The 20,800-nt window shown below is 51.1% G+C and overlaps 2 protein-coding genes across 3 annotated transcripts in view; both read right to left on the bottom strand.

Annotated features, from left to right (window-relative positions):
- Window positions 1–9,916, bottom strand: part of ZNF771 (zinc finger protein 771) — a 21,385-nt gene extending 11,469 nt beyond the window's left edge. The window contains exons 1-2 of the mRNA XM_011933579.1: window positions 9,544–9,916; window positions 9,012–9,164 (exon numbers count right to left, since the gene is read on the bottom strand). Coding sequence (XP_011788969.1) covers window positions 9,012–9,164; window positions 9,544–9,672 — 282 coding nt within the window. The 5' untranslated portion in view covers window positions 9,673–9,916. The remainder of the gene's footprint in view (window positions 1–9,011; window positions 9,165–9,543) is intronic.
- Window positions 9,917–16,428: 6,512 nt separating this feature from the next.
- ZNF48 (zinc finger protein 48) overlaps window positions 16,429–20,800 on the bottom strand; it is a 22,586-nt gene continuing 18,214 nt past the window's right edge. The window contains exons 2-3 of one of the 2 annotated variants that reach the window (XM_011933573.1): window positions 20,657–20,750; window positions 16,429–19,206 (exon numbers count right to left, since the gene is read on the bottom strand). In XM_011933573.1, coding sequence (XP_011788963.1) covers window positions 17,429–19,206; window positions 20,657–20,735 — 1,857 coding nt within the window. In that variant the 5' untranslated portion in view covers window positions 20,736–20,750 and the 3' untranslated portion in view covers window positions 16,429–17,428. The remainder of the gene's footprint in view (window positions 19,207–20,656; window positions 20,751–20,800) is intronic. The other variant, XM_011933575.1, reaches the window with a different exon arrangement.

The following is a 20,800-nucleotide window of genomic DNA, read 5'->3' as shown; positions in this document are numbered from 1 at the left end:
TAGGTCAGCCCTTAGCGGCAGGCCCCGGAGCCAGAGACCTGGGTCTCCACTGGCTGCTCCCTCTGTGAGCCTCAGTTCCCCATCTGTGAAATAGGAAAGGCCACGATGCTGCCTCGCAGGATGGCTGTGCGCATCCGGTGAGATAATGCGCGTAACGCACACATCACAAAGCCCAGTGGCGTTCTAGCTATTTTTATTAATTCAACCAATATTTACTGAGGGTGTGCAGTGTCCTAGACTGTTCTAGGCACGGGGATTCCGCATTAAATAAAAAGGATTTTAAAAATTACTGCTTTCAGGAATAATGGATAAGGAATGCTGGTATTGGGGATGCTACAGATTTAAAACAGGGTTGTCAAGACACCTTACCGGTATGATAACGTGAACAAAGACTTACAGGAGGTGACAGAGCAGGCTACGTGGATAGCCCTCTGAGGAGCATTGCAGAGGGAACGGCAAGGTGCAGAGGCGGGAGTTGCCTACTGAGTTCCAGAAATGGCAAGAAAAATTGGTTAAAGCAGAATGCATGATGGGGGAAGTCACAGATGTGGTGGTGGAGATCTCTTGGCTTATAGGGCCTTGTATTTATTATATTTGGCTTTTTTTTTTTTTTTTTTTTTTTTTTTAAGAGACAGGGTCTTGCTGTGGCCCCGGCTTGGTCCCGAACCTCCTGGCTCAAGCAGTTCCTCCTGACTCAGCCTTCTTAGTAGCTGGGGTTACAGGCACATACCACTGTGCCTGGCTCTGGCTTTTAATATAAAGGAGACAGGGAACTGTAAGAGATGTCAGAGGGCTTTGAGCAGGGAAGTGACCATATCCTACACATTAAAAAAGGCTCCCTCAGCCTACTGGGGTTGAAAACCAAATGAAGGAGTTGGAGAGCGCAGAAGCAGAAGCCCAGTGAGGAGGCCACTACAGCCACCTGGCAAGAGAAGATAGTGGCTCAGACCCAGGTGACAGAAGTGGACGGTGGATGGTGGAGGTGGTGAGAAGTGATTGGCTTCTGGATCTATTTGCAGTGTAAGACAATAGATTTAATAAAACGTTAGATACGAGGTGTAAAGAAAAAGAGATCAAAATGACTTCAAGGTTTTTGAGCTTAGCAGCTGCAGAGGTGAAGTTGCCATTTACAGAGATAAGGACGGTGGGAGGAGCAAGTTGAGAGAGGAGATCTGTTTTGGATGGTGTCACGGCTTCTTGACATATCTGGAGCTCAGAAGCGACACCTAGACTGAAGATGTTAACTGAGAAGCTGTCAACCTATAGATGGTTTATAAAGGCTTGAGAATTAGTGGATGAGATCATCCAGGGGATGGGCAGAGAGAACCTAGGGCAGCAAGATGGGGAGAAGCCAGGGAGGAAGGAGAGCAGGAGAGGGGCATCCTGGAAGCCAGGCCAGGACCAAGTCCAGGCTCTTAATCAGCTTTGAATAGCAAACACCTATCATTTTTTTAGCAGTGAAGAAAAAGGCAAGAGTAAAACCCAAATGCTAACTCTGAGGTCTGAAACAAAAAAATTTGAAAATGAGCCAGTTTCCCAAGCTCTGGCCTTCTAGAGATAAATATCAGAAAAAGGAAAGAAATGCCTTGTAAGAGGCACGTGAAAGGAAAACATTCTGGACTAACAGTGAAGAGTTGAGGGCACACTGCTCCCTTTAGAAAAAAGAATGCTCAAAACCCCAGCAAAACTGATGTCGAGTATCTACTGTGGCCAAGCAATTAATGCATGACCAAATGAAGTACCCGGGACATATTAAGGACAAGACAGTGTCAGCTTCTCCCATATTTGATCTCCACGAGGTAGTTATCATCATCCCCATTTTACAGATGGGGAGACAGGTTAAGAGGGTAACAGCAAGGCCAGGTGCAGCGGCTCACCAGCACTTTGGGAGGCCGAGGCGGGTGGATCACGAGGTCAGGAGTTCGAGCCCAAGATGTTGAAACCCTGTCTCTACTAAAAATACAAAAATTAGCTGGGTGTGGTGGCGGACGCCTGTAATCCCAGCTCCTTGGGAGCTGAAGCAGGGAACTGCTTGAACGGGGGAGATGGAGGTTGCAGTGAGCCGAGATCGCACCACTGCACTCCAGCCTGGGTGACAGGGTGAGACTCCATCTCAAAAAAAAAAAAAAAAAAAAAGAGTGACAGCAGAGAATAGTAGGGCCTTCTCTTTCTGAAGCTGCAAGAGGGCATCTTCAAGGCCTTCAAGATTGTTTGTCAAAAGGTAGTGGCTTTGTGGTAACCAACTCAGAAATTGGAAAACAAGCCAGGCATGGTGGCTCACGCCTGTAATCCCAGCACTTTGGGAGACCGAAGCAGGCAGATCACTTGAGGTCAGGAGTTCAAGACCAGCCTGGCCAACATAGTGAAACCCTGTCTCTATTAAAAATACAAAAATCAGCTGGGTGTGGTGGCTCATGCCTGTAATCCCAGCTACTCAGGAGGCTGAGGCAGGAGAATCACTTGAACCCAGGAGGCAGAGGTTGCAGTGAGCTGAGATCGTGCCACTGCACTCCAACCTAGGCAACAGAGTGAGACTCCCTCTCAAAAAAAAAAGAGAAAGAAATTAGAAAACAGGGCAATTTGGGAAATTAGTGACCAACCAAGGGAAATGTGGTTTAAATAGTATCTATACTCATAACAATAGCAACAATCAATAGCAAAGTATTAAGCTTTGACAACACTATGTATGTTATTGTATTAAATCCTCCTGTCACCCGCCTTGAGCTGGCTGTTGTCTCTTTTGATTAGCTGAGAAAGCTGAGGCTGAGGGCGATGAAATTCACATGGCTAGTGGGAGCCAGGATGGACTCAGGGTGCCCATGAGACCATGCCGTTGTTCAGGCTACACTGTTCTGAAGTCATGTGACCAAGATGTGATAGAGGCTGAACTCCAAGTCCCTGGCACACTCCAAGAGGGATTCAAGGTTAAAATACAAGTTGATACTTTAAATGGAGAAACTCCCCACAACATGTTTGGCACCATCTGAATTCAAGGTCACATTTTCCATTCTTGCCCTGGTTTTGAAATCTGTTGGTTTATTTCAATACATCAGCCACTGTGGAGAGAACTTATCTCATCATATCTACGTTTTTCTGGCCCGTTTTTCCTTGGCACCCTCTTTCAGGTGACTTTGGATAGCCTGAGGGCTTCCTCATGCTGGGATCGCTGACTTCTGAAAAAGAAATTCTCCACACAAGCGTTGTTGATGTCTCCAGCCCAGGAGAAGGGGCCTTGGGTGCCCAAGGAAAAATCTTGGTAAGAGGAGCTGAATCCAGCTCATTAAGATCCTCCTCTGCCCCAGTGTCCTAAGAAAGGCCAGGTAGGCTAAGTGAGATCAACGTCCCCGTATGGGGCCAGGTGCAGTGACTCACACCTGTAATCTCAGCACTTCGGGAGGCCACGGAAGGGGGATTACATGAGGCCAGGAGTTGGACACCAGCCCGGGCAACACAGTTAGACCTCATCTCTACAAAAAGTGAAAAATTTAAAAGAAAAAAAAAAGAAAAGAAAAGAAAAAGAAAAAAAAAAAAGTGAAAAATTAGCCAGGTGTGGTGAGGTGCACTTGTAGTCCCAGCTACTTGGTAGCCTGAGGAAGGAGGATCACTTGAGCTCAGGCTGCAGTGAGCTAGCGATCACGTGCCACTGCACTCCAGCCTGGGTGACAGAGTGAGATCGTGTCTCTAACAAAAGAAAAAAAAAAAAAAAAATTTCCCAGCATGAGGTATGAGGTGGTATGTGGGCAAACTTTAAAAAAGTCTCATTATAATTGTTATGCATTTATTTTCACAAATATTAAAAAACAAGATCACATGAAACCCACAGTTCCATCAGTACTATTGTTTAGATGACGGTAAATTTATTTAACAAAACAATGTGAATCTATTTGAAGAAAAGGATTAATAAGTAATATGAGTACAACATATGAGCAATACACATGTGACTGAAACTTGGCAAATACCAGACTAGGTGATAATTAACGACCCAAGCGTGTCTTAAATTCTACAACTATTAGATTTAAAAATTAGAATAAATGGTATTTGCACTATAACAAGAGGTTACTGTGGATATACAATGTAGTGTAATAATATAATAATCCAGGTATTAGAAGTTAGTGATTTTTGTCTTCCTGCTTAAATGTTATTTTAACCAGGGCAAACATCCCAGTTTCTTCCTTAGCCATTATTTCTCTAATTAATAAAATAACTCCCACTTGTTGGGCACTCACCATGTGCCAGGAACTGTGCTAAGTGCTTTTTACCAGTACTCTCTTTCTAAATTCTCACCATGACTTCGGTTAGGTACCTTAGCCCTGTTTTATATATAAGGAAATAAGACTCAGAAGTTAAGTGAGTACACAAGGCTATACAGCTAATAAATGGCAGAGCCAGGGTTTGAACTGAAGTTACTCATTTTCCAGAACACCTATTGTCTTAACCATGATGCAATCCTTTTTTAATTCTCTCTTTTTTGAGAAAAGGTCTCACTGTGTCACCCAGGCTGGATGCAGTGGCATGATCATGGCTCACTGCAGTCTTGGGCTCACTGCAGCCTTGACCTCCCAGGCTTAAGCAATCCTCCTGACTCAACCCCCCAAACAGCTGGAGCTACAGGGGCATGCCACCACACCCGGCTAATTTTTGTATTTTAGTAGAGATGGGGTTTTGCCATGTTGCCCGGGCTGGTCTCAAACTCCTGAGCTCAATCAATCCTCCTGCCTTGGCCTCCAAAAGTGCTGGGATTACAGGCAAGAGCCATCGTGCCCAGCCTCCATGATGCAATTCTAATCTCACTGACTAGAGTTTGAGGCCACTTATGCAGCTTGTCTCTTTCCCGTGGACCCTTTTTGTGGTCACAGTCTTCCTTCTTTTTGGTACAAACTGTTAAACACAATCCCTGTCCTCTAGTTCCTTGCTGGAGGATGTATGGTCCACAGACCAGCAACATCAACATCACTGGGAACTTTTTAGAAACGCAGAATCTCAAATCCCACTCCAGATTTTACTGAATTAAAATCCTCATTTTAACAAGACCCCTGGGTGATCTGTGTGCATGTTAAAAATTAAGAAACTGATCTAGAAGAGAAAAGAGCTACTCCTGGAGAAAGCAGGGAGCAAAGGTGAAGAGGGCTTTGCAGGCTGAGACCACAAGTGGGGATGGGATGGGTGTCGAGGGGATGAAGCCAGAATGGCATGAGGTCTGATGGTGAAGAGCTTTGAATGCCAAGTTTAGCAGCTGAGACCTCACCCTGAGGGAAGCAGAAAACCACTCAAGGGTTCAAGCCGGGGAAAGATAGCAATGGATAGTATGTGCATGGAGCCCTCTGAGAAAATCTTTCTAAAAGATAGATTGGGTTTTGATGGCAGAGGGAGGATACTCCAGCCCCTGCATGCGGCGTAATTAAGGCCCTTCTGGACAGTGACTGGCCACAAGACTGGCAATAGCTAGGACTCACTGAATGTCACCACTGGAAGGTGCTTTCAAGGTCACCATTTCATAGATGGAGAAATGAGGCTCAGGAAGGCCCATAGCAAGCTGACAATCGAGCGCTCTTCTGGGCACAGTGCTAACAGTTCATGGGATATGTGTGCATAATCCTTGATTCCACCCATCTCCTCCAAATCCAGTCACCCTGATGATACTTCTCAGACTGGCATTCAAGGGTCTTTTTCTATTACCCCATTTTACAGATGTGAAAGCCAAAGAAAAGCTGGTCAGTGGTGGAGTTAGAACCACTACATGATACCATTAACAATCTGGCCCTATATGCCTTTTATGACTAGCCATGCCAAACCTTCACGCACATACCCCTTGGCTCTAGCCAAGTTCCTAAATGGCACCTTTTCCTCGTCATTGCTGTTACTACCTTAGAGCAGGCCCTACCTGGCCTGGTCTCCCTATAGCAGCCAATAATTCTAAATAGAAAATCCAATCATGTTCCTCCTCTGAATTTTTTTTTTTTTTTTTTAGATAGAATCTTGCTCTGTTGCCCAGGCTGGAGTACAGTGTGCAATCTCAGCTCACTGCAACCTCTGCCTCCTGGATTCAAGTGATTCTCCTGCCTCAGCCTCCCGAGTAGCTGGGATTGCAGGCATGTGCCACCACACCCGGCTAATTTTTGTATTTTTAGTAGAGATAGGGTTTCGCCATATTGGCCAGGCTGGTCTCGAATTCCTGACCCTAGCCTCCCAAAGTGCTGGGATTACACGCATGAGCCACCACGCCTGGCCTGTTTTTGTTTTTTTGAGACAGGGTCTCCCTCTGTTGCCCAGGCTGGAGTACAGTGGTGCAGTCATGGCTCACTGCAGCCTTGAACTCCTGGGCTCATTCAGCCTCCAGAGTAGCTAGGACTACAGCCAGCATGCCCAGCTAATTAAAAAAATTTTTTTGTAGAGATGAGGTCTCCCTTTGTTGCCCAGTGAGGTCTCGAACTCCTGGGCTCAAGTGATCCTCTCGCCTTGGCTTTCTAAAGTGCTGGGATTACAGGCGTGAGCCACCACGTCTGGCTCTTCCCATGATTTAAGGCTTCTGATGGTGTCACAGAACCTAACACAGTACTCCTGCCCTAGCTTTCAAGGCCCCTCTGTCCCCCAACTGCCTTTCCAGTCTCATTTCCTCTGAGTCTTTGCTTTTGCTGTTTCCTCCTCCTGGAATGCCCTTCACCCTCCTCCATGTGCCAAACCCCCACAAAGCCTTCAAGGACCAAGTCAGAAATTATCTCCTCTGGGAAGCCTTCCCCACTGCCTTGAGTCGTTTGCCTTCAATCCTCTGTGCCCCCACATTCACTTCCCTGATCAACCCCAGTTCTCATGGTTCAGCCCAGGCCTTTGATAAAAATGAGTTGAGCAAGGCGCGGTAGCTTACGCCTGTAATCCCACCACTTTGGGAGGCTGAGGCGGGCGGATCACGAGGCCAGGAGTTCAAGACCAGCCTGACCAATATGGTGAAACCCCATCTCTACTAAAAATACAAAAATTAGCTGGGCATGGTAGCGTGCACCTGTAATCCCAGCTACTCAGGAGGCTGAGGCAGGAGAATTGCTTGAACTCGGTAGGTGGAGGTTGCAGTGACCCAAGATTGCACCACCGCACTCCAGCCTGGGCAACAGAGTGAGACTCCATCTAAAAAAAAAAGTTGAAAAATCTCCAGAAGGATGACCTTGCCCAAGGTCCCGAGCTTTGGGGAGAAGAATAAATGTAATAGGAACTATTTCCATGTTTATTATGTGCCAGACACAGTTCTAACTCTGTGCATGTGTTGACTCATTCATTCCTCACAACTCCAAAATGTAGGTGCTGTTATAATTTCCCTTTTACAAATGAGGAAACTGAGGCATGAAGCAGTTAGGAAACTTGCCCAAGGTCACACAGTGGGTAAGTGATGGAGCTGGAAGTCCACCCTAAGCTCTGGAGCCTGTGTTTGTAACTTAGAGGCCAAAGGTGGAGATCAGGCAATCGCAGGGCCAGAAGAGGCAGGCAGAGCTGGATAATGGGCCAAGGTGGCCCGCAGCAAACAGAACCAGATAGTTATTAGACTGGAAGAGGAGGCCTGAGGAACTTGTCCCCTCCCCCAGCATCCACCACGCCCACTAGGGGGCAGCAGAGCATTCTTTCCCTGGGAACTGGCTCCTGGGCAGGAAGAATCAGCCCGGGCCCCTGCAAGCTGTCCCCTGAAGCCAAGCCCTCTGCTGGGACTCAGGGCTGCTCCAGCTGTGGGCAGACAGAGTCCTCTGGGGTTCTGACAAGTGGAAACATATCTGGTGGCAGTTAGGGTCTCCAGGGGGGAAATTTAACTCATATTCTGATCTCAAAATCTTCAAATATCCTCAGAATAAAAGGCAGACTCCCTGTGTGGCCTGCCAACCACCTCCCATCATCCACACTACTGCACGACCAAACCACTCACCCTCACTGCTGCAGTGCACTACTCACTCGTCTGAGCCTCTACAAGGGCCATTTCTGGCTGGATATGGTGGCTCACACCTAGCTGAGGTGGGAGGATCACCTGAGCTCAGGAGTTTGAGACCAGTCTGGCCAACATGGCAAAACCCCAACTCTACTAAAAATACAAAAAATTAGCCAGGCGTTGGTGGCACATGCCTGTAATCCCAGCTACTTGGGAGGCTGAGGCAGGAGAATCACTTGAGGTGGAGGTTGCAGTGAGCGGAGATCACACCACTGCACTCCAGCCTGGGCGACAGAGCGAAACTCTGTCTCAAAACAAAACAAAAAAAATCAGCCAGGTGTAGTGGTGCATGCCTGTAGTCCCAGCTACTCGAGAGGCTGAGGAGGGAGGATCACCTGAGCCCAGGGAAGTCAAAGCTGCAGTGAGCTGTACTGCACTCCAGCCTGGGTGACTGAATGACACCTTGTCTCAAACAATAACATCAATAAATAATAAAAGGGCCATTTCCTCTGCCTGGGTCACCCCACTTCCGCCCCCAGACTCCTACTGGTCTCACATAAGCCATCCTTTTACTAACTTTGAGACCTGTGGCCAGTTACCAAACTGCCCTGGGCCTCAGTCTCCTCATTTGTAAAATGGAATAAATGCTCCAACATCATAGAATCGAGGTGCTTAGAATAGGGCCTGGCACACAGAAAATGCTAGGCAAGGGTTAGCTATTGTTACTGTTGCTGTTGAACTAACCTGTCCTTTCCCCCACCTCTAAATCTGAGTTAAGTTCTCACTTCTAGGCTTCATCATCCCCCTGTACCTGCAACCATCACACGGGATTCTAACTGTGTGGTTACCCTTCAGTCTAACATCAAGCTCCATGGGGGATCCAAGGACGGAGTTTAATCTCCTGCACCCAGCAGGAAGCCTGGCACAGTAGACGTGACTTCTGTATGATGGAAGCCCAGGCAGTGGGGCAGAAGTATGGGCCAACCCTGAGGTTCTAGATCTGAGATTCTGGGAAAAGTAGGGGCAAGATCCCTGGCTTCTAGCTGAGGGAGGCTGGGCCTGGACCGGGTTTGAGGACAGTGGGCCCCAGGGTGTGTGTGACACATACCTCCTTGTTGTCCATAGGGATCTTGAGTTTCACCACCTCATACTTCTCCTCACCCTCATCCTCCTCACCCTTCACCAGCAGCACCATCTCCTCCTGCATCTCTTCCTCCTCCTCCTCCTCCTCTGCCTGCTGTTCGCCAGGCATCTTGGTGTCCTGAGGCGGGGAGCTGGATCAGAAGCTCAGGACCCGCCCCCCGCCCCCCCCCGCACCACCACCGTGGCCCTGGCCCAGCAAGGCGGTGCAGCCGTGGCTTCTCCCGCCCTGCCCTGGTCTCCGAATCTGGTCCTCTCCGGTCCACCCCAGCCCGGCCCCACGCTCTGGCACAGCCCCGGGACCAGCTCCGGGGGCTCGCGTTCACCCCACTCATCCCGGCATTCAAGGCCCTGAACAGTTCGAATCTCCAGCCCCCGCAAGTCGCCACCATCCTTGCGCTGAGTCACTCCCCAGGGCCCGGGTCGGCGACCTGGAGCTCTGGGGCATGGGCTGGAGGCGGGATCGGAGCGGAAACCCTGGGGAGGAGGTGCGCACTCACCAGCCGAAGGTTCCGCGCTTGCGGTGCCCCAGGCCTGGGCGCCGGGCGGTTGGGCACTGAGCGAGGCCGCGGCTCCGGGGGCGGGGAGGGGGCGGGGCCGCAGGGACGGCCGGTCATTGGTCCGAACATATAGCCCCACCCCCTGGGGCGGAGCCCTAAAGGACCCAGGAGTCCCGCCTAAACTGCTCCGAGAGGACGGCTAGCTCTGACATGGCGCGGTGTCCTCCGCAGTCCCCCGACTCGCAAGTACCTGGAGCCGCCCCAGCGCCCGGCGTTCAAGGTCCTCGCAGCCGAGTTCCAACCTACCCTCGCTGCCGGTCTCCTGGGGCCGGCCCGGAGGTCTCCGCTGCCCCCAGCGCCTTTGCTCCGCCGGAACTAGGCCACGTGCGCTCCCTCCCTGGCCTGGGCCTCTCGCTGGCGCCTCGCCTGGAGGGCGGACCCTGCTGCCTCCTCACTTCCATTCCCTCTTTCTATCTCCTCTGCCGTCTTTTCTCCTTCTTTCTCGGCGTCGCCTATTCCGCTGGCCTCTGGGATATCTTGCTCCTTGAATACATCCTAACCAAATCAACATCCACCCAAGCTACCGCTGTCGCGTCATGCGTGGGGTGCTTACCATGCGCCAGCGCCGTTCAGCGTCTTACACACCTGGTCTCATTTGATCCGCACAACGATGGGTCCTGATCCATTTTACAGATTAGCTCACTGAAGTTCAGGGAGGTAAACCGATTTGCCTAAGTTACACAGTAAAGATGTCATAGCATCCCTGACAACCAGTAGCCTAGGTGGACAACAGCCCAAAGCTAAATCCAGTCCACAGGGGTACCTTGTTTGGGCCTTAGGGTATTTTTACTTTAAAAAAAATCGCTTCGGCCGGGCGCGGTGGCTCACGCCTGTAATCCCAGCACTTTGGGAGGCCGAGGTGGGCGGATCACGATGTCAGGAGATCGAGACCATCCTGGCTAACACGGTGAAATCCCGTCTCTACTAAACAAAATACAAAAAATTAGCCGGGCATGGTGGCGGGCGCCTGTAGTCCCAGCTACACAGGAGGCTGAGGCAGGAGAATGGGGTGAACCCGGGAGACTGAGCTTGCAGTGAGCCGAGATCTCACCAATGCACTCCAGCCTGGGCAACATAGCGAGACTCCATCTCAAAAAAAAAAAAAAATCATTTCAAGGCCGGGCGCGGTGGTTCATGCCTGTAATCCCAGGATTTTGGGAGGCGGAGGCCAGTGGATCACTTGAGGTCAGGATTTCGAGACCAGCCTGACCAACATGGTGAAATCCCGTCTCTACAAAAAAGACAAAAATTAACCGAGCGTGGTGGTGCACGCCTGTAATCCCAGCTACTCCAGAGGCTGAGGCACGAGAATCACTTGAACTCGGGAGTTCAAGTGGTTACAGTGAGCCGAGATCGCGCCATTGCACTGCAACCTGGGCAACAAGAGCGAAACTGCGTCTCAAGAAAAAAAATAAATTGGGATATTTAATATAAAAATATATTTTATATGAAAATATACAAATTCTACTTCCTTTGAAAAATAGCCACTTCGCTTGAAAAAGCAGATATTAGCCAGGCGCGGTGGCTTACGCCTATAATCCCAGCATTTGGGAGGCCAAGACGGGCGGATCACGAGGTTAGGAGATCGAAACAATCCTGGCTAACACGGTGAAACCTCCGTCTCTACTAAAAATACAAAAAAAATAGCCGAGCGTAGTGGCGGGTGCCTATAGTCCCAGCTACTGGGGAGGCTGAGGCAGGAGGATGGTGTGAACCCGGGAGGCGGAGCTTGCAGTGAGCTGTGATCGCGCCACTGCACTCCAGCCTGGGGGACTGAGCGAGACTGTCTCAAAAAATAAAAATAAAATAAAAAATAAATTTAAAAAGGAAAAAGCAGATATGTAATTCTCCCATTTTATGAATGGGGCAACTAAGATTCAGAAATCATGAAGGAAAAGATAAATAACATTCAGTAAGTGCTTAGAAGTCCTATGTTGTCTCTTTACAACAGCCTTGTTGGGATCAATAATATCTCCATTGGACAAAAGAGGAAACTGAAGCTTAGAGAAGTTGAGTAATTTGCTCAAAGTCACACAGCTGGCAAGCAGCAGATGCAAAGCTTGTGCTCTTCTATTGAACCAAATTACCTCTCAGGAATTAAGTTATAAAGTTGGCTCTTTCACAGAGCTGGGAAAAGGAATCAAATGCCTGGATACTCACACACAGGATCCCCAAAAGCCACTTTATTGTGTTCTTTTTTTTTTTTTTTGAGATGGAGTCTTGCTCTGTCACCCAGGTTGGAGTGCAATGGCACAGTCTAGGCTCACTGCAACCTCCACTTCCCAGGCTCAAGTAATTCTCCTGCCTCAGACTCCCGAGTAGCTAGGACTACAGGCGCCTGCCACCACGCCTGGCTAATTTTTTGTATTTTCAGTAGAGACAGGGGTTTCACTATGTGAGCCAGGCTGGTCTCAAACTCCTGACCTCAAGTGATCCACCCACTTCAGCCTCCCAAAGTGCTGGGATTATAGGTGTGAGCCACCGCGTCCGGCCTGGATACAATATTTGAGATGAACCTTGAATGATGAGAAAGGGTTAGCCATTTGAAAATCTGGAAGAAGAGTGTTTGAGACTGAACTGCAGAAGCCTTGGAGAAGAATCTTGGTGTGTTTGAGGAATCGGAAGAAGGCTTGTGTTGCTGGATCTGAGCATCCAAAGGAGTGAACAAGGGGAAATGTAGCAGGGGAGATGGAGGAGACGTAGGCAAGGGGTAAACTTGGCCAGAACCCAACCTCTAGCGAAAGCAATGCATCTCACCCTGATTAAAAGATAATCAGTGAGGAGACTCAGCCAGGAGCCTGTCTCTGGCAGTGAAAGCCCTACTGGAAGGAGCCTCCTGCTATTTTAAACAGGAACTTGGAAAAAGAAGGTAAAGGGCTCCATCAATGTGCCCTGCAATCATGTACAGGTATCTACTTGCAATATGATCTAGCTCATGTTCTTGAGGATCTCATAGTCTAGTAAAGAAGCTTTTGGGCCATGCGCGGTGGTCATAATCCCAGCACTTTGGGAGGCCGAGGCAGGTGGATCACCTGAGGTCAGGAGTTCGAGACCAGCCTGGCCAACATGGTGAAACCCCGTCTCTACTAAAAATACAAAAATTAGCCGAGCGTGGTGGCACATGTCTATAGTCCCAGCTACTTGGGAGGCTGAGGCAGAAAGAATCACTTAAACTCCGTCGCAAAAAAAAAAACAAAAAGAAGTTTTTGGGGCTGGGAGCAATGGCCCACACCAGTAATACCAACGCTTTGGGAGTCCGAAGCAGGTAATCACTTGAAGTCAGGAGTTCGAGACCAGTCTGACCAACATGGTGAAACCCTGTCTTTACTAAAAATACAAAAATTAGCTGGGCATAGTGGCACACGCCTGTAATCCCAGATACTCGGGAGGCTGAGGCATGAGAATCGCTTGAACCCAGGAGGTGGAGGTTGCAGTGAGCTGAGATTGTGCCACTGTACTCCAGCCTGGGCAACAGAGCAAGACCCTGTCTTAAAAAAAAAAAAAAGAAGAAGAAGAAGGAGAAGGAGAAGGAGAAGCTTGTGGGCGGGGCACAGTGGCTCTCACCTGTAATCCTAGCACTTTGGGAGGTTGAAGCAGGTAGATTGCTTGAGCTCAGAAGTTGGAGACCAGCCTGGGAAATGTGGTGAAACCCCGTCTCTACAAAAATCACCAAAAAAAAAAAAAAAAATTAGCTGAGCATAATGGTGCCCATGCCTGTAGTCCTAGATACTTGTGTGGCTGAGGAAGGAGGAGCACTTGAATCTGGGAGGTTGAGGCTGCAGTGAGCCGATATCGCATGCTGCACTCCAGCCTGGGTGACAAAGTGAGACCCTGTCTCAAAAAATAAAAAAATTTAAAAAAAGAAGCTTCTGATTTAAAAAATATATATAAATATACAGTATGAATGATATAGGAAAAGGACAATAGGGTGTTCTGGCAGGAGAAGAGTGGGGTAAGTGAACAACTCCTTTGGGGGTATTAGGTATTTGGTGCAGGTCTCACTGAGAAGGTAACTGTGAAGAACCTTGAAAGATGAGTAGGTGTCAGGTGTGGTGACGCACACCTATGGTCCCAGCTACTTAGGAAGCTGAGGCAGGAGGACTGCTGGAGCCCAGGGGTTCAATGCTATAGTGCACTACGTTTGTGCCTGTGAATAGCTACTGTATTCCAGCCTGGGCAATATAGTGAGACCCCATCTCTAAAAAAACAGACAAAAACTAAAGATGAGTGGGAGTTTGCCAGATTGGCCAGGAGGCAGTAGTTGTGGAAAAAAAAAAAATACAGGGTCTCACTCTGTCCCCCAGGCTGGAGTGCAGTGTGCAGTCACAGCTCACTGCAACCTCGACCTCCCAGGCTCAAGCGATCCTCCTGCCTCAGCCTCCCGAGTAGCTGGGACTACAGTATTTTTTGGTGGTGGCGGGAATTGTTTTTGTTTTTTGGAGACAGGATCTTGCTCTTTTGCCCAGGATGGAGTGCATTGGAGTGAACATGGCTCACTGCAGCCTCAACTTCCTGGGCCCAAGCGATCCTCCCACCTCAGCCTCTTGAGTTGCTGGGACTACAGGTGCGTTCCACCTAATTTTTGTATTTTTTGTAGAGATGTCTAACTATGTTGCCCAGTCTGGTCTCGAACTCCTGGCCTCCTGACCTCCTGCCTCAGCCTCCCAAAATGCTGGGATGACAGGCCTGAGCCACCGCACCTGGCATGGAGAGGCCTTTGGATCACAGAGGATTCTCTCCCGCTCATAGGTTTGCTGGACATTTCTCACCTCACTTGTAATTATTTGTTCAACGTCTATCTCCCGCATAAAAACAGGTCAGGGACTTTGTCTTTATCTTTCTATCCCAGTACACAGCACACAACAGGTGCAGCTGTTGAGTGAGTAACTAATTGTCCTCAAGAAGCTCTTCATGTGTTAGGTGCTCAGAGAGGGGGTTGCTCAGAGAAGGGGATTCTAACTAATCCAGGCTGGAGGGTCAGTGTAGGCTTCTTGGAGGAGGTAGTGCTTGAGGTATTTTGACAGGGGAGATTAACAAGAGGTGGGTAGTGGTGGAGGAGCATTCCAAGTAAAGGAAACCACATTTAAGGAGCCCAGGGCTGAAACTACACAAGTGGAAGGGCTTGAGTGCCAAAGAAAGTTAGGCCTTACGGACAGCATGTGGAGGAGATCCAGTGGGGTTTTAATGGGGGAGTGACATGGTCAGATGTAATTTTAGAAAGCAGGCCAGGCACGGTGGCTCACGCCTATAAATCCCAGCACTTTGGGAGGCAGAGGCGGGCGGATCACCTGAGGTCAGGAGCTCCAGACCAGCCTGGCCAACATGGTGAAATCCCGTCCTACTAAAAATAAAAAAAATTAGCTGGGCGTGGTGGCGGGCACCTGTAATCCCAGCTACTAGGGAGGCTGTGGCGGGCGGATCACCTGAGGTCAGGAGCTCCAGACCAGCCTGGCCAACATGGTGAAATCCCGTCCTACTAAAAATAAAAAAAATTAGCTGGGCGTGGTGGCGGGCACCTGTAATCCCAGCTACTAGGGAGGCTGAGGTAGGAGAATCGCTTGAACCCGAGTGGAGGTTGCAGTGACTCGAAGATCCTGCCACTGCACTCTAGCCTGGGCGACAGAGTGAGACCCTGTCTCGAAAAAAAGAAAGAAATCAAGAAAAGAAAGTGGCCAGGCGCAGTGGCTCATGCCTCTAATCCCAGCACTTTGGAAGGCTGAGGCGGGCGGATCACGAGGTTAGGAGTTCGAGACCAGCCTGATAAACATGGTGAAACTCCATCTCTACTAAAAATACAAAAATTAGTCGGGCGTGGTAGAGCGCGCCTGTAATCCCAGCTACTCAGGAGGCTGAGGCAGGGGAATCGCTTGAACCCGGGAGGCGGAGGCTGCAGTGAGACGAGATCGCACCACTGCACCCCAGCCTGGCCGACAGAGTGAGACTCCTTCTCAAAAACAAAGAAAAGAAAGTTCACTGAAGGGTGGCTTGGAGGGCACACTGGTAGGGAAGGGAGCTAGGAAAACCAGGTAGAAGGAACTTCCAAAAGCCCCAAAGGGCTCCCCTCAGGCCATCAAGAGCCCCAGCCCCGAACGCAGGGTTCTAGGGTTTTGAGAGCCCATCAATTTGGAAAGCGCGGGCGGAACAGGAGGAGCCGCACTGCAGCCAGCCCTGGTCCGTTTCTAGGGAAGCCAGGCCGGTGCTTACGATCTCGCGAGAACCCGTCCAGGGATTCTTCCCGCACGGAGATCGGGGAGAGCCGGGGGCGGGAACTTGTGAGGCTGTATTTCGTTGCCTTCCTTGCTTAGCGGGGAGAATCGCCCTGGACTTTTTTTTTTCTTTAATCTCTGGACGATCTGGCCAGTGGTTCTCAAAACGCGAGGGATTGCAGACGTGCTTCCGAGGCCCCGCAGGGCGCTGGGAAATCCGGCCGGCTTTTTTAGGGGTGAAGGAGCACCCTGGTTGCCCTCCCTTTGGGCCGTGCAGCCGAATGACTCTTTTCCCGACGCATATAAAGGGTCTCGGATGTCGGGTTTCCCAGGTCCCGGTGGGCGGCGCGCCGGCGTCCGGGCTTTCCACGCAGGTTCCAGACCTGTGGGCCGCCTCCCGCCGACAGCCGTCGCCATAGCAACAGCGCCCCCCGCACGCCCCCTCTTCCTCCTCCTCGCTGCCTTCCCTCTGCAGTGCCGCGCAGTTTTCCTTTTAAGGGTCGCGCTGGATGCTGGGGCGTAGGTGGTGCCTGCGGGCAGCCAGACCTCAGGCGGGGCATCGGCTGATGGAGCTGGCGGCCGTCTTTGAACCAGACGTCGGAGCTAGAAAGCCGCTGACTACGCCAAGACAACCTCTTTATTTAATGGACTCAAAGAGAGCAAGGGAACCATACAAAATTTACAGTTTGAATATTGCCCGCAGACACCCCTCTCCACCTTTTTCATGCCTGTGTGTGCACACACAGTCCAAGCCTCAGAGGAGAAGCCGTATATTGGTAAAGAGACACACGGAAATGTGGCTGCCAGGCCTCAGAGCGTTCTGCCCTTCTCCCAGTCAGCCGGCCTCTGCTATCCACCAGGACTAGGGCTTGGCATCCAGGCTGGATACCATGAGTGCACCTTCTGTCTCTGGTCTATTCTGCCAGTGTCTCCGTGTCAGGGTGGGTTGGCTTCCTCCAGGGCACAAAGGTCTGGGCTCTGTCCAAGAGTGCCCCTCCATAGGGGTGGGTACCACCTTGCCACAGAACAGTATTTGCCCCATCCGGATGATCAAGATACCCCTGCCTCATCCCATTACCTTAAATTCCAGAAGCCCCATCACTGCAGCTCAGAAGGTAAACAAACCCTGGTTCAGGCGTTGGTCTCCCAGAGCAAGGTTGGGAGGCATCAGTGGTGCAATCAGCTTACTGCAGCCTCAAACTTTTGGGCTCAAGTGACTCTCCCACCTCATCCTCCCAAAGTGCTGGGATTACAGGTGTGTACTACCTGCCCAGCAAGGGGAAAGTGTCAGTTCTCAACTGATGAGGCAGCAGGAATTCAGGGTTGAGTCCTCAGGTGAAAGCCAGTTTATTTATTCAACAAGTATTGAATGCCTATTGTGTGCTAGGCAGTCTTCTAGAAGCCAGGGGTACAGCCCGTCCTGGCAAGGTCCTGACTGAGCCCAGCCAGGACAGTTTCCTGAGCTTCAAGGTTACTCTCTCCAATCCCTATTTCTATCTATTCTCCTTCATCCCCTTTATTCCCTTCCTTCTCCCTCCCACCACCTCCCAGGCCCTTTCTTTGCTAAGCAGCAGAGCCCCTCCCTTTGGTCTCCTGGGCCTCCACCCTCCCTGGACCTGTCATTCCAGTCCTGTCGGTGCCTCCTGCTTGAGGGGCCTTGCCCTACCATCCCCTATCCCAAAGGGCCTCAGGACCAGGTGCCCACGCTGGTGCTTGATGCGGGCAGAACTGTCACCAAAACCCTTGCCACACTCTGCACACTTGTATGGCTTCTCCCCTGTGTGTGTACGCCTGTGTTTGACCAGATCTGAGCTTCGGGGGAACTCCTTCCCACAGAAGCCACACACGTGAGGCTGGCTGGGTCCAGAAGGCTGGGCCCGAACTCGGGGTCGAGGGGCTGTGGGTACTGGGCCAGGTGGGTTATGTGGCCGCAGGAGAGTGGATGGTGGTGGTGGCCGGGCCCGTTCACCACGGTGGGTGCGGAGGTGCTTGACTCGGGCTGAACTGTCAGCAAAACCCTTGCCGCATTCAGGACAGAGGTAGGGTTTCTCCCCTGTGTGCACGCGATGGTGTTTCACCAGGTCAGAGCTTCGGCGGAAGCCCTTGCCACACTCAGGGCACTTGTGGGGCTTGTCGCCCGCCAGCGGTGGGGGTGGCTCCCCGGCCTGTGGGCCCCCAGGCTCCGGCTCCAAGCCAGGCAGGCCAAAAGGCTCACCTGAGTGTGAGGGACTTCGAGGTGTCAGCGGGGGGCTGGTGCCCAGAGGAGGTGGGGGTGGGCTGGGGATCAGAGCGGGTAGGGGATAGCCTGGGAAGCTGAAGTCCTGGGGCTCCATGTGAGTGAGGCGGTGGCGAAGAAGGGTAGAGCTGAGGCTGAAGGTACGGTCGCATTCCGGGCAGGCATGGGGCCTCTCGCCACTGTGGGTGCGGAGGTGTTTGACTCGGGCGGAGCTGTCCGCGAAACCCTTGCCACACTCTGGGCAGAGGTAGGGCTTCTCACCCGTGTGTACCCGCAGGTGCTTCACCAGGTCGGATCCCCGGGCAAACTCCTTTCCACACACATCACAGCCAAAGGGCTTGGGCCCCAAGTGACTGCGCTGGTGACTCAGGAGGCTGCAGCTGAGCACAAACCTTTTGCCGCAATCAGTGCAGATATATGGCTTGTCCTGGGCCTTCGGTCCCTGGGTAGCTGCTGTGGCTGCCCGAGATGGCTGCCGTCGGGGCACCACTGGTTGGGGGGGCTGCTCCCCCCGGTGTGTCCGCTGATGCTTGATGCGGGCGGAACTGTCACCAAAGCCCTTGCCACATATGCCACACTTGTAGGGCTTCTCACCAGTGTGTGTCCGCTGGTGTTTCACCAGGTCAGAACTCTGCCGGAAGCTCTTGCCACATTCACCACAGATAGTGGGGCGCTCACCAGCAGGGATCCGGGACCGAGGAATCTTTGGGGAACCCTGGGCTGGTGGCCGGGCTCTATAGGGCTTCTCCCCACTATGAGTCCGCTGGTGTTTGATCCGGGCAGAGCTATCCCCAAAGCCCTTGCCACAGACCCCACACTTGTAGGGTTTCTCCCCCGTGTGGGTCCGCTGGTGTTTCACCAGATCTGACATCTGCCTGAAGCTCTTGCCACACTCACCACACACAGCGGCCCGATCACTACTAGCCTGGCCCCAGCGTGGTTCCCCCAGGAGCCGGGAGCCTCTGTCCTGAGGCTGAGGCTTTCCTAGACCCTCTCTCTGGACCCATAAGTCATCCCAGTTCTGGATGCCTTCAGGTTTGAGAGAGGCATTTCCTACTTCATGATCTGGGGCCAAATCTTCTTCCTTGAACCCCAAGCCATCTTCCTGTGGGGTGTGTTCGAACTCATTCGGCTGGGAAATCACGTTCTCACTCCCTAGACCTGAGGAAAGAAAAGGAAGTTGTAGACCCTCCCCTTTGGCTCAGTCCTTAACTTTGACAGCAACCTCTCCAGGAAGACTCCCTTGACAATCTGTGGTCACGGGAACCCCAATCTGTCTCCTGTCAACCTCTGCTGCACTTACTATCTGTGCCTCTCAATAAAAACTTGTTTTTACTGGGCCCTTAATGTATGCCATTCACCGAGCTCAGCATTAGTATTAAATCCTTGCAAACAATACTATCACACTATGACTATCCCCATATTACAGGCATGGAAAGACTCAGAGAATTTAAGTCCCTTTGCTGGAGGTTAGAAAGGTTAGAAAGTAGCAAAGCCAGGCCAGCAAGGTAGCTCACACCTGTAATCCTAGCACTTTGGGAGGCCGAGGTGGGTGGATCACTTAAGTCCAGGAGTTAGAAACCAGCCTGGGCAACATGATGAGACCCCATCTTTACAAAAAAGTACAAAAATTAGCTGGGCATGGTGGTGTGCACCTGTGGTCCCAGCTACTGGGAGGCTGAGGTAGGAGGATCACTTGAGCCCAGGAGGTGTAGGCTGCAGAGAGCTGTGATTGTGCCACTCTAGCCTGGGCGACAGAGTGAGACCCTGTCGCCAAAAAAAAAAGAAAAAAAAGTAGCAAAGCCTGGTGTCTAACTAAGGTCTGTCTGACACTCAATCCCATGTTAATCTCTGCATTATATTGTCTATTTGGAAAACCTGGTATTTGCTATTATTATCTTCTTGTATCAGCCCATTCGGTAATTTATTACATCTGTTATCCTGTGTGTACCTGAGAGAACCCAGGCACACATCCCTTCCTCAAGAAGCTTAGGGTGGTAGGAGAGATAAGATAAAATATCAATGGTTATAATTGTGGGTTCAGAATAACTATGTTGTCACAAGAGAGATATGAGATAAGTAGGAACTGGCATTACGGCAGAGCGAAGAGAAAATAGAATGGAATGGAAGATAAGGTGTCAAAGGATGTTGGCACTAGTCTGAGCACGCACGGTTTGGATTGGACACTAGCTAACGCTTTTAATTAGAAGACAAGGGGATGCTAGGGAAGGTTTTCCAGAAGACACACAGGATTATATCTGGACTTAGATCAATCTGGCGGCAGAATGCATCGATGGAGAGAAAGGGGCAGAGAGGAGGCTACTGCAATTGCCAGGATAAAACAGAATGAAACCTGAAGTAGGGCAGAGGCAGAGAGGACGAGAAAGGCCGTGGGGGAGGGGGCAGAGGCCGTGAAGAGCCCCTCCCGGCCTGGCGCACAGTAGGTGCTCGGAAAGCTCCGCTCCCTCCCTCGGGGTTTGCTCCCCTCCCCCTATCTCCCCGGAGGCACAGCTCACGTCCGATCTTCTTGCATCTCGGCCGGCCACAGCCAAGCATCGCAGTCCCCACCGGCCGTTACCTGTCCGTGGTGGCGCACGGCCGAGGCCCTCACCTGTGCGGGCGCCTCTCAGCGGCTCCCTCTCCTCCGGGCCGTGGAGATCCGGGCCCCAGGGCTCTACTGCGCGCTCCATCGCCGGCACGCCGCCCTGAGCAAGAGGACAGACAGCATCCCGCGGTCACACAGCCATGTGTGGCC

The sequence above is a fragment of the Colobus angolensis genome, unplaced genomic scaffold, assembly GCF_000951035.1.
Source record: "Colobus angolensis palliatus isolate OR3802 unplaced genomic scaffold, Cang.pa_1.0 Scaffold128, whole genome shotgun sequence".
NCBI classification, from domain to species: domain Eukaryota; kingdom Metazoa; phylum Chordata; class Mammalia; order Primates; family Cercopithecidae; genus Colobus; species Colobus angolensis.
The sequence above is the reverse complement of the archived record's forward strand: the minus strand, read 5'-3'. Positions and strand labels throughout refer to the sequence as shown.